This window comes from Microcaecilia unicolor, chromosome 11, assembly GCF_901765095.1.
Source record: "Microcaecilia unicolor chromosome 11, aMicUni1.1, whole genome shotgun sequence".
In the NCBI taxonomy this organism is placed as follows: domain Eukaryota; kingdom Metazoa; phylum Chordata; class Amphibia; order Gymnophiona; family Siphonopidae; genus Microcaecilia; species Microcaecilia unicolor.
The window spans coordinates 205,692,952-205,706,427 of NC_044041.1; the positions used below are offsets into that span (position 1 = coordinate 205,692,952).

A 13,476-nucleotide genomic window follows, 5' to 3' on the forward strand; every position below is an offset into this window, starting at 1 on the left:
CTTCTTTGTACATTTCCTGTTTTTGTCTTTAGGTATAATTTTTTAATTTTCTTTTTGAAACGTAATGAATAAATAATTTTTAAAAATCCTTCTGTGTCAGATGCCTTGTCAACAAATTCTACACTTTAATTGTTCGTTGCATGAACGTACTTCTTTAATTTGTTCTAAATCTTCTACCTGTTATTTTCCTGGCATGTCCCCTCAGCAAATCCTAAACTTTTCCTAATGCAGATTCCTATCCTTCATGTATCTTATTACAGAGTCCTCAGTGAAGGTAGAGTTGGCGTCTGTATATGTTTACTGACCAGAATGCATTTAAGGGCAGAGCACGCACTCACCCCTGCTGCAGAGATCTCACAGCATGCTTCCTGCATGGCCATGCTTGCGCTGCAGTACAGAAGAGCCTTTTGGATGTCAAACTGCAGAAAAAAAAGGCAAAGATCAGTTCAGCAGCTGCTGCGGCCACTTTGATATAGAGCTGCTGTGGAGCTGCCACCTTTCAGGGTTGGGATATGATCAATGGGAACCTCAAAACTCTGCACATGCTCCTACCCCCCTCTATGAGAACCAGGAAATGCCTAATAGTCTCCAATTCACATTATGATCTAACATCAAAAGTCAGAAATACAGGATATTTAGAGGAAAATAGAAGAAGTGCCCAAGTGCACTGGACCAGTGGCCCAAAGTGGTCTACCCATCTTCTCCTAGGCAGAGGGGCACCTCAATTATCAGGGCTGCAACCAAGAGCACAGCCAAGGTCAGGTCTGGTGGCAGCAGTGGCGTAGCCACAGGTGGGCTTGGGTGGGCCTGTGCCCACCCATTAAGGGCTCAGGCCCACTCAACAGTAGCACATGTTTAGCGGTAGCTGTTGGGGATCCCAAGATCTGCTAGCTGAAAACTTCCCCCTGATGGTAACAAAAATGCTGCTATCCATGATACTGGCATCTGCGCATGCTCAGTTTTCAACGCATGCCTACTGCAGATTGACAAGGCGGAAAGAAGCATTTTCCCACCAACTGAGATATTTTTTTGGTGTGTGTGTTGGGGGGGAGAACACTTGGTGCCCACCCATTTCTTGCCTAGGCCCACCCAAAATCTGCTGTCTGGCTACGCCCCTGGGTGGCAGGGCACCCTAGGAAAACCTTCAACCTAGCACTACCCCACCTCACCACCCCACCCCACCCCACCCCATTTATAGGGCCTTAGCTGCCCCACCCCACCTCCAACAATCATGATCATCCCAACACCATCTCTCCCAGAATAATCAAGGTAACCAGGCTATAGGTCTTTGAGCTTCTAACATTTTGCTTTGACGACAACTGCTCTTTGACACCCCAGATGCTGCTACCCTAGGTGACTGCCTACTCTTGCCTAACAGTCGTGCTGACTCTGACCAAGGTCACTCTATCTCAGTGAAGGAGCAGGACTCATCCTCATGGCGAAGTGAAAGAAGAGTCCACTGGACCCTTCTCTTCCCATCTGCATTATAAACAATTTATAAAAACAAAATTTTATTTATTGGGATTTACTAACTGCCTTTATGAAGAGATTCACCGAAGGTGGTGTAGGGTAGGTACAGTTTAACATCAAACTTAAGAGCATAGCAATAGTAAAATGAATAAGTATAGACATAGACCCAGTGAAAGACAAAAACTTGAAAGCAGCAAATTGAGACCTAATAATACGACTACTATGAAACAGGACCAAAAATATACATATTTAACAGCACTGAAATTCAAATAATTCAAAGATATTAAATAAAATGCACATGCAAAGCCATAAGCGCCGACTCCGTGGGTGCTGTGGCTGCTCGAGCACCCCCAATATTTAACCTGCCGGAAGTCCCGGAATGGAAGTTCCTGGAAGTTCACAGCCTCCCTCCCTCCCTCTCCTCTGAGTGCTAGCCCGACCTGCGCTGCCCGCCCTCTTCTCCCAGTCCTCCGCCTGTCCCTCGCCTTCCTGCATACCGCCCAGAATTTAAAAGTTCTTACCTCGGGGTCTGGCGGCAGCAGTGAAAGGCGAGCAGGCTCGGCACTTCAGCCTGCCCTCATTTCCTGTTTCCGCAAGGGCAGGACCAGAAGCAGAGCTGAGAGAGAAGGGAAGGCAGGCTGAAGCACTAAGCCTGCTCGCCTTTCACTGCTGCAGCCAGACCCTGAGGTAAAAACTTTAAAATTCTGGGTAGTACACAGGAAGGTGAGGGGCAGGCGGGCAGAGCAGGTCGGGCTAGCACTCGGAGAGAAGGGATGGAGGGGGGGCCTGGAACTCAGAGGGGAGGGAGGGAGGGGGACCTGGAACTCGGAGGAGAGGGGGGCCTGGAACTTGGAAGGAAGGGGGCCTGGAACTCGGAGGGAGGGGGAGGAGGAGGAGGGGGGAATGCACCACCTGAAAAAAACATTTCAGCACCCCCAATCATTTTGAAAAGTTGGCTCCTATGTGCAAAGCCAGGCAAAAGCTTAGAGTTGCCTCTCCACTTAACCGAGTCATCTTTAACACTAGCATCCAACATATTCCAGCATCGTCTTCATTTTCCTTCACCTATGAGCAATGAAACTCATTGGTGGGTGAAGAAAGGTGAAGTCTGGCAGAAAAGCATTTGCCTGGGCTCTGGAGTAAGTGGCTACCTGGAAGAGGCCCGGTCAGTGAGCTGTGCAGGACCCATGACTTACCTGGATAGGTGTGCCCTGTGTGCTGCTGATGCCAATGAAGGTATGCCCTGCAATGCTGATGCTCTGCCTCCGCTCAATGGGTTTGGTAGAAATGTATCTGCAGTCAATGTGGACAGATACAAGTCGTTCCTGGATGCTCAGGACAATTTTGTGCCACTTTGAATCAAACAAAGAAGAGACCCCCTGCCCACTGAAGACACAGGCCACCGAATCCTTCTCCAAACCCTTGGCTCGGAATTCCAAACTCTTGTCTTCTCCGTTGATTCCTAAGGAGAGCTGGGAGACAGCAAGAGTTTTCAGCAGCAAATATACAAACAGAAACTCAAAAAACAAAGGCAGAGTAGAAAGACCAAGAGAGAGAAGATACCAAGTGACAGGTATTCTGAGAGGCTAAGGACCCTGGGAGAGAGCTAATCTAATTACAGATGGCTGGAAGACAGCCAGAGCTTTAGCCAGAAGCCACAAAAAGGGCAGAAGATGAGGGATGGAGTCCTGAGAGGGTAAGGACAGATGCCCCAAGAGAGCAGATACATTGAGGGCTCGGTGCCCTGGGAGGATATGGACACTGAGGTACAGGGAGAGATGGGAGGGTGACCGGAGAGTGGAGACATACCTGCAGGTACCCTTGCTGGTCATTGATCTGGAAGAGGTACCAATTCTCTCTACTTATCTGTTTCTTCAGTAGTAAAGTCATCACCAGTGTAAACTCATCGGGCAAACCATGAGGAAAGAGCTGTCTGAGAGAAGAAAGGAAAGAGCCATGAGTGAAGCTCTCCTTCACCAAGAATTCAAGACTAGGCACAGAGCTCAGAGAGTGACCCCTTCAGGACAGTGAGAGCACTCGCCATCCTACATCCGTTCACTGCTCATCCCCGTGTATAGGTCAAGGCATTCTCTGGAGAGACGAAGGGTAAATAGGTCAAGAACTGTCTGTAAACATCTACTCGAAACAAAACTGTTGTGGTCATTGCATAAACTTGTATGCAGGTGCGATATTTTAAACATAAGAAGCAGGTAAGAAGTCATCTGAAGTTAGGGTCATTAGCAAAGAAGCATTTCCGAGGTCTGTTTCCCCCCCCCCCCCCCCCCATTTCTTTCTCTAACATTTACCAAACTCCCACTGTGTAACTCTGCTTACCACACTTCTTCCTGGTTTCCCTTTAATTCCTGATTGTATGTTTTACCTCTCCAGTCGTGCGGTGAGACAACGAAGATGACACAAGGATGAGCGGACAACGTTCCAATCTATAAAAACAGTTTATTGCAAATCGTTCTGGACTCGACACAGCTGTGTTTTGGCTGGGTGGGCCTGCATCAGGAGTCTCATATGTAAAATAGGAACATCCACTTGTTGAATCTGAGATCAACTGCGACATTTAAGCACAGTTCTGGCCTCAAGCATACCCTACTGCCTTTAACTCGCAAACTCTTCCTCGGCTCGTTCCCATGTCCCGCTGATGTTCACTAGAGCTAAGAATTGTACTAGTGATCTCAGCAGCTCTTTGACCTGGTGGGCAGGATAACCAGGGAACCAAATGAGGAGGGGGGAGGGAGGGAGTGTCACAGAACATAGGATAAATAGCAAATCAAAAAATCTTCAACAAAACCACACAGCACTCCTAGTACTGCTTCCAAACCCAAATGCCCAAGGGCGACGAAAATGATAGAGGAGATGGGACGACTTTCCTATGAGGAAAGGCTGAAGTGACTAGGGCTCTTCAGCTTGGAGAAAAGAGGAGAGATATGATAGAGGTCTATAAAATAATGAGTGGAGTTGAACGGGTAGACGTGAAGTGTCTGTTTATGCTTTCCAAAAATACTAGGACTAGGGGGCATGCGATGAAGCTACAATGTAGTAAATTTAAAACAAATCGGAGAAAATCTTTCTTGACTCAACGTGTAATTAAACTCTGGAATTTGTTGTGGTAAAGGCAGTTAGCTTAGCGGGGTTTTAAAAAGATTTGGACAGCTTCCTAAAGGAAAAGTTCATAGGCCATTATTAAACTGACTTGAGGAAAGTCCACTGCTGATTTCTGGGATAAGCAGCATAAAATGTATTGAACTTTTTTGGGAGATCTTGCCAAGTATTTGTGACCTGGATTGGCCATTGTTGGAAACAGGATGCTGGACTTGATGGACCTTTGGTCTGTCCCAGTACTTATGCTTCTAATTGACAAAGTAGATCAGGTGTTTATTCCCTTCCTTAAAACTATATTTATGTTTATTTAAAAACTTCATATATTGGAGCAGTTTACAAAACAAAACAAAACACCGATAAGAAAGGGAACTCAATAAATCAATAGGATAAACCTACTTCAGACACACAAGAATATGAGTCGAAGACATAAAACTCTTACCTATCCTATATCTTCCATCTTTGCTTATACCCTTCACTGTCAATTAAAATGTTTTATTACGTATTGTGTTGACATTGTAAGTAGTAACTAAGCCATACTTTGTATTGTTATTTGAATATTTTTACTGCTGTAATTGTCTATTGCTTATGTTTGATTTAATCTTACCGTATACCACCTTGAGTGAATTCCTTCAAAAAGGCGGTGAATAAATCTTAATAAATAAACAGGCAGTGCTGAAAGGTCTCAGACCTGACACTTGGAGATCACAGGGTAAGATAGATCCTCTCGCCAATGTCTAGTCTTCTATTTCCTGGGTGCAGTCTTAATTCCTGCCCAACCATTGACAGCTGTTGCCTACCGCAGCCCCGCCCGCTGTCCAGAGCAGGCAGCCTTCCCAGCTTAAACTCATCCCACTCACTTGATTCCTCTCCAGTAAAAAGATCCAGTTGTTTATCTATATTTCACAAATACATCTGAAACCTACAGTACACACAATCCAAAAACTTGCGCAATTCCAGGAGCTCAGTTCCGCCAGCATCTGCCCTTGTATCTCAAGGGGGCCACCATTCTCTTAAAATATCCATTTCACTGTCTCGGCTCAAAGATTGCTCGGCAACTGGGGAGTGCATTTAATTCCAGGAGGCCAGGCTGCCAAACCATCCGTCCACAGACTTTCAGCATATTTTCTCACCAAAGATGCAAAGTATTCCCAATCTTCACGACTTCAACCATGAGAAGGGATCTCCAAAAGTTAGAAGAATGGTCGGCAGTCTGGCAGTTAAAATTTAATAGTACATACTCCACTGGGGTACAAACAATGGTCTGGTTTGTTGTATTATTAGTTAAACAACACTTGCAAACCCCCAAAATTCAAACAAGTTAAAACAAACATTGAAAAAATGTGCAAAACAACTTTTTTCTTTTTTTTAATGCTAATTGTGCTCAGTGTCAGGGTATCCCATATTGCATCGGCTGGTCATTCACATTTTAGCATTTAACCCTCATAAACATCATAGCACCCTACCGCCTGCCATGGTGTCTGTCCAAATTCAAGTCTCCTCTAAGTACTTTGTCATATATTTTTCAGTTTTCTCAGCTGTTGTTTGAACTATCACGTAAGCGGGGTATTTATCTTGGTGCTTGGAGAAATGGCTCAGCTCCTGCAGGGTATGCCCCGATTTAGTGCTCTATTCTTCACAGAGGTGTTCATCGTCCTTGATGCTATTGTTACTTCATATCGGCTGTTCCCGACATGTATACATGTTTCGCCCTAAGCGTCCTCAGGGGAACAAATGGACCGTGATGAATCAGCCTCGTCTCCTCTCAACCAACAGGAAAACGCTGGTGCATGCGCAGTAGCATACCATGGTAGGCGGTAGGGTGCATACTCTTTATGACAAAGACCTCTGGGCCGACTCCATCCTGTTTATATCTTTTGAAGGTGTCGGTCTCCAGACTTGTACAAAATATTCTAAATGAGGTCTCACTAGAGGCTTCATCACCTCCTTTTTCCTACTGGCCATTCCTCTCCCTATGCACTCGAGCATCCTAGCTTTCACCATTGCCTTTTCTACCTGTTTGGCCACCTTAAAATTATCACATACGATCACTCCCAAGTCCCGCTCCTCTTTCCCGTACTGAAGTTCTTCACCTCTAAACTGGGTTTTTGCAGCCCAAATGCATGACCCTGCATTTTTTTAGCATTAAGTCTAAGCTGCCAAATTCCAGAACATTCCTTGAGCTTCGCTAGGTTCTTCCTCATGTTATTCACACCATCAGGGGTGTCGTTCCTATTGTCATTGGTTTTGTTATTTTTCTTCACAAACTGTTTCACGTTGTATTGCGTTGGCAGGGATGAGACACCAAAATCTGTCACTGCTAAACTCCAATGAAACAAAAAGCTGTAAATGCCATACATCAGTCCTTTAAGGTCCTGCTTTACACAAAATGGAAGAGAAGTAAATTAGGGCCTAAATTTCCTGCTGTCTGGAAGTATCCAGGCCCAAAGCCAACCTTTCCGAAAGGAAACACTCAGTGCTGGAGAGAGGCCCAGAGAAAGTCATTTGCTAAACATTATTCACGTCCCAGGATTACATTGTTACTCTATCTGTGTAGAAGCCACTCATAAACAATTCCTGAGTGGGTGGGAAAGCTTAACACAAAGTGTTGGACTTGTGGAGCAAGACCCGCTTCTCACTGCAAGCTCACCCTGGAGAGGGGGTTGATCCGACTTCCCCGAGGTTCTGGGGCTTTTCTCACCTCATAGCATCTCAAAAAGGGCAGCTGGACTCATCTGCTGACTGGAACGTCTCTCCCAACCCAACAAGGTCTCTGATTACAGGAACATGGACCAGGCTTCTAATGAGTAACCTACTGCCGGCTGCTTGCAAGAGAACTCCGTCACACTAGTTTTGTGTGTTTCTAGACCAGTTTAAGAAGGGTCTCCTGGAAGCCTCCTCCAGCACATCACTGCATCAGACAAGTCATCCCTTGGTCTTCTAGAGAGCGTAAGAAGAGGGCTTTCTATTTGTGGAGCAGGGAGACAGAGTTATAGTTCTGGAGTGGCAGGGCAGAAAAGTCCTCACTAGCAAATGTGATTATTCGTTCTACTCTGTGCACGTCACCCCCCCTTTCCTCACATCTGAAGTTGCTTTAAAATGTCAAAGAGATTCTGTACACCAGCCCTGTCTCCACTGTGTCACATACCAGCCCCTCCAGTGAAGACTAGAAACTTGGAAAGGTAGCTCCAACATCCCAGGACCAATCATTTATTACAGTGCAAAAACCTTCACAAGCAACTCTTTACAACGTTTTGTTTCCTTCAGACACAAATCAATCCTGGCGGGTCCTGGCAGACTCAAACTTCTCTTCTCTACACTGAAGACAATTTCTGATTCTCCATTCAAGGGAAGGAATGTGTAGGACTGGTGACAGCGGAAAATAGAATTTCAAGGATCTGTCCGTATGTTGAGAAGAAGGTGCAAGATCCTAACCAACAGGAAACATTTCTAAAAACGGAGAAATAAAATTAACCACTCAAATCTGTTTTTCTAGGTGTGAGGATTGTCGCCTCACCCAGATCACCCTGGACTGGATTCTAGGAGTGGGACTCCATCTCCATGCACACAGTGGAGCAAGGCTTGTACTGGATCAGGTTGACCTGTGTGAACTGGTGATTCTACCAGGTGTTGAAGTCCTATGGTACAATTTAGAGAACAATTTAGCATTGTAACTGGTTAAGCATTATCGTGTGACAATGCTTTGCTAGGCATTAACCAATTATGTGAAAGCTTTAACAGTGGCCAATGGCCTTAAGTGTGGGAGGAAACCAAGTGCCACAGGCATTGGGCTCAGCTGCAGCCCCTCTCCAGGCCGCACAGCCACATTGATCAGGATGGGATAAAAGCCTACACACCCCTGTCCCATGCCCATCCCATCACCAGCATGAGCTGTTTTATAGGTACAGCAGTAAGACATTTTAATAAAGATAAATAAATATCTTTTACTCGGGAATGAGACCAGTCCTTGCCAATGCTATTGGTAGGTAAGGACCAGAGGAGGATGGAAGAGCCGTTAATAAGCATATCACCCTCTGCTCTGCTCCGTCATTGGCTTCTCCTCTTTCACTACACTCTTAACCTAACCCTCATTCACATTAAGCCCCTCAAAGAGATTCATTTTGCCTGTTTTAATTTTGAGCTGAGGTTGGCACTGGTCCGAACAGAACTCAGTTCCTCCTACATATCACATTTAAACCAGGTAGGTGAGATCGTTAGCCATTGCACAAAACATTTACTAAAATAGTCTTCAATACACTTCCAAGAACAAGCTCTGAACTTCTGTGTGTTTGAGAAACTCAAGCACACAGATACAACAATAAGATAAAACTTCTCTAGTCAATCAAAGAGTTGACTTCATAACTCTCAAGCCAAAGCAACCTGAAAGAGCAATGCTTGGAAGGAACATCCTTACACATGTATCATCAAAGCTCTCAAGTTTCTCATAATGGTCTTATGACTTCTCAGCTATGAGCTTTGTCAACCCCTTCCCTCATGCTTGAGCCATGACAACTGAACCAGTATCAGAAAGACATTGTACTGCTCCTCAATCAGCCTCTCTCTACAATGAAGCCACCTCCGCCCTCAGCCACACTATACTCAAGGTGCCATCACACCATGGAGTGATACAGAGACATTATAATATCCTTTGTTTTATTCTCTGTTCCTTTCCTAATAATTCCTAACATTCTGTTTGCTTTCTTGGCTGCCATCCCCTTCCTCACACACACTGAGCAGAAGAGTTCAACATATTTATTTCATTTATTTATTGGGATTTATTAAGCCTTTAAGAAGAAATTCACCCAACGCCGTGTACAGCAATTGAAGATAAAACTTACAATTTTGTTAACAGTATAACAATAGTAAAATGACCATATATTAGAATTATACCAAAAAGCAAGAAGGCTGTCCACACGATCCAGAGCAGCAAACAAACTAGAATGGAGATAGTCCAAGATGAATTTGACAGAGCAACAGAACAAGAGGGGTGTCAAATCACCCTACTTGGCCAAGTTTCGCCCTTATAGGGCTGCCTCAGGGGCTATAATTTCTGTTAAAAACAATCAAGTAATGAACAATTGAATAGAATTAATTGTTTATATATTATTCAGTTGTTCATTTGATGTGAATTTTGTGTTTTTATTATTTGACTGTTTTTAATAGTAATTATAGCTCCTGAGGCAGCCCTATAAGGGCAAAACTTGGCCAAGTCAGGCGATTTGGCCCCCTTCTTGTTCTGCTCCTCTGTCTTGGACTATCTTGGTCTCCATTCTAGTTTGTTCATCAAATACAAGAATTCTCTAGATTCTTTTCCTGAGTGTTGACTCCTAAAGTGAAACCTAGCATCAGGTAGCTATGATTTGGAACATGTTTCCAATGTGCATATTTTTATTTTCATCTGCCATTTGGATGCCCAGGTCTTCCAGTCTCCCAAGGTCCTCCTGAAATTTTTCACAATTCATAAATTCTGTGCATTACTATTCTAGGACAGGATTGGAAAATGTATTTGCACTGGATTTTCAAATCTCTATGCAATGTCTTGGGAAGAATCGGGTACAAACTCCCATGGACAATTTTCAAAGGGAAAATATCCACATAATTCATAGGTTGTTATGCAGTGTGGTTTCGATCATGTCCCCCACCAGAGACACCCTGGATATGTTTCTGGAGTGACGTAGCCTGTAATACCTTTCAGCATATGACGAGACTTCCAAAGCTCAACACTTACTCTGTGAGTTTAACCAGTGGGGTGGTTCCCAGCCGTAAAATAATTGGTCCCTTGGGATTTCGAATCTTCTTTACTGATGGGAGCTTCAAAAGAGAAAATCTTTGAATGAGATTAAACCCTAGAAGACATAAAAATGAGATAGAAGAGAGTCATTTTGGGCTGTCAAGCTCTGTTTTTGCTTTCTTGATCTGGCAGATTTCTCCAGCTATTTACAGCCTTCCAGCTCAACCAGAACCAGCCTCTCCGGGACTGCAGTGCCATCAGGTTTCACTTGCAGTCCAGGAGAGTCTGGTTCTGATTGAAGCCCCAGTCACTTCTGCAGCTTCCTCACCTAGGGGCAGTGGTGCTCATTTTCAAAGCACACAGACTTACAGAGTTACATAGGTGCTTTGAAAATGAGCTTCAGCATTCACATCCCTTACCTTCCTCCCCTCCTGCCCCCTTTAAATCACTGGGGGTGTGAACACTACTTCCATAGCATTTCCAATCCCAGCCAGCCTGGGAGCAGAAGTCACACTCCAGAATGGCAGTATGAGCTGGGCTCTGCTTGCTGGAGATTTGAGGTAACTTTTTAAACTTTTGAACAGTCAAAGAACTTGAGTGAAAAGGTTCTAAGCACTAAACCTCGTGCAGCACTGTTTTATGGAAAGCTGCCAGGGGATGAGCGAGCCAGGGGGTTGATATTCTGTTAATTTACTACTAATAATAATGATTTCTATATCACTACTAGATGTACTCAGGAACTCAGCGCTGTACACTTTTTATGCAGATACTTTCTCTGTTCCTAGAGGGGATTTTTGTACCTGGGGCAATGGAGGGTTAAGTGACTTGTCCAAGGTCACAAGGAGCTGCAGTGGGAATCAAACCCAGGTCGCCAGGCTCAAAGTCCTCTGCACTAACCATTAGACTTTAATTTTCTACATGTTCAGGCTCTAGTAGGTATAGAGTGGATGAGAAGCCTAATGGTTAGAACAGTGGCCTGAGAACCAGGGAATCCAGGGTTCATAATCCCACTGCTGTTCCTTGTGATCTTGGCAAGTCACTTAACCTTCCATTGCTTCAGGTGCAAGCTTAGATCGTGAGCCCTCCAGGGACAAGAAAATATCTGCTGTACCTGAATATATATACTGCACCCTGGAAAAAAAGCATGAGCTGATTTCTTCCGTTGTGTTCACTGTCTCCACAATGTTTTAAACCATCTTTAAATGCTTTCTATGCTGAAGGATGGCCTGAGGATACAGTGGAAGAGGAATATCCTCAGGGGAGAGGGCAAGGGATAAAAGGTCCCAATTATCCATCCTGAGATGTGTGTGCAACCTAATTGATTAACGAGCCATTAACATCAATAATTTGATGCTAAAGATCAATTATTGACACTAATTGGCACCAATGAGGGATTGTGCGCGCCTTTCTTTAAACCTGGGCGCCCAAATCCCACAGCTTGCAACCTGACAGGGGGCGTGGCCATGGGAGGGGCATGGGTAGGTCAGGGGCGTTCTCAAAAGATGCACCAGTGTTTTACAGAATTCCGGGGATTTGCACCTAGTTTACATGCCAGGATTTCTCAGCTGGAACACGGATCCCCACTAGGTGCTGTTCTATAAAGCGGAGTTTCCCATGTCCGGTCCTAGAGTATCCCCTTGCCAGTCAGGTTTTCAGGATATCCACAATAAATATGCATGAGAGAGATTTGCATGAACTACTTCTATTGTATGCAAATTTATCTCATGCATATTCATTGTAGGTTTCCTGAAAACCTGACTGGCTAGGTGCGTCCCAAGGACTGGGTTCTAAAGGTGGGGAGTGTCTTAGGTCAGTGTTTCCCCGAGTCAGGTCCTGGAATGCCCCCTGCCAGTCAGGTTTTCAGGACATCCATTTGCAAATCGAGTTCATGCATATTCATTATGGATATCCTGAAAACCTGACTGGCTAGGGGCACTCCAGGACTGGACTTGGGACCCTCATCCTGGCACCTATTTTTCAGCGCCATTTACTGTGTCTTTTGCAGACTCACTTGAACACCATCTCCCTATTACCCACATCACTGGCTGTGGTCTCAGATTTGTCTCTAGAACAGCAGCGTCCATGGGAAATCAGTCTCTATTTTTATTTTGGATGGAATCTCCTATTATCCTATTGCAATGGAGGCAGCTGCTTATACACATTTGGAATAATTACAGGGCATTAGGGACATAAGAGTTACCCTACTACCCTCAAATCCAGTCCTTGAGGTCCACAACCCAGCCTGGTTTTCAGGATTTCCAGAATGACTATATAAGAGATCTATTTCTACCAGGTACTTGTGACCTGGATTGGCCACTGTGGGAAGCAGGATACTGGGCTAGATGGACCACTGGTCTGCCTCAGTACGGCTACTCATGTTCTGTGTCAGACCAAAGATCTATCTAGCCCAGTATGCTGTTTCCAACAGTGGCCAATCCAGGTCATAAGATTTGGCAGGATCCCAATACATAGCCCAAAGTAGATACTGTATAACTTTCCAAGAATTCAGTCTGACTCACCTGAAGTATTCACTTGGTGCTGCTCCAACTTCACTCCTTCCTCTTGTAAACTTGGACACTGGTTGCCTTTAAGAGAAAAGTCAGGAGATACTGCTGAGTTAACCTACCACCCGTCTTAACCGACTTAATCAACGATCACCTTCCACATATCCTGACCTAGCAAGAGCTCACCTGACTGATCAGAGTGAGCTCCGGAGGTAGTAATGGTACCAAATGACCCAAGGACTTCATCCAGGTGTGTTTGTGGCTTGCTGGAAGGGTAAATGCCTTTAACGTCACTTGCCAAATGGGTTTTTGGGGTTTTTTTAACGTTGATCCTAAATCTCAGGGAGTTGCATTTTGACACAGCAGCTTCACAGATCACGACTAATGGGGTTTGTGTTTTTATCTTGAGCCAGAACTTTACAAGGGCAATTTTTTTTTAGAATGTTAACAAGTTATTACCATGTTACCCACCAAAAATAAAGCTACTTTGGAATTTCTTTCAAGAACTAGTATTTTAATTATGAGAAATTAAACAAAGGTAATCGAGTTGTGCCTTAACTTTTCTTCCTGATTCTCCTGCAACCAAATGGCAGAATGAAGGTTCATTTTAACCCTAGGGATGCCGGGTTTACTGGGTCACATATGACCAACTGGAGGAAA

The 13,476-nt window shown here is 44.6% G+C and overlaps 1 protein-coding gene across 4 annotated transcripts in view; it reads right to left on the reverse strand.

Annotated features, from left to right (window-relative positions):
* Positions 1-13,476, reverse strand: part of LOC115479512 (collagen alpha-1(XVI) chain-like) — a 125,880-nt gene that overhangs the window by 103,279 nt on the left and 9,125 nt on the right. For all 4 annotated transcript variants that reach the window (XM_030217460.1, XM_030217459.1, XM_030217458.1 and 1 more), the window contains exons 2-6: positions 12,832-12,897; positions 10,310-10,427; positions 3,280-3,403; positions 2,667-2,942; positions 339-419 (exon numbers count right to left, since the gene is read on the reverse strand). In XM_030217460.1, coding sequence (XP_030073320.1) covers positions 339-419; positions 2,667-2,942; positions 3,280-3,403; positions 10,310-10,427; positions 12,832-12,897 — 665 coding nt within the window. The remainder of the gene's footprint in view (positions 1-338; positions 420-2,666; positions 2,943-3,279; positions 3,404-10,309; positions 10,428-12,831; positions 12,898-13,476) is intronic.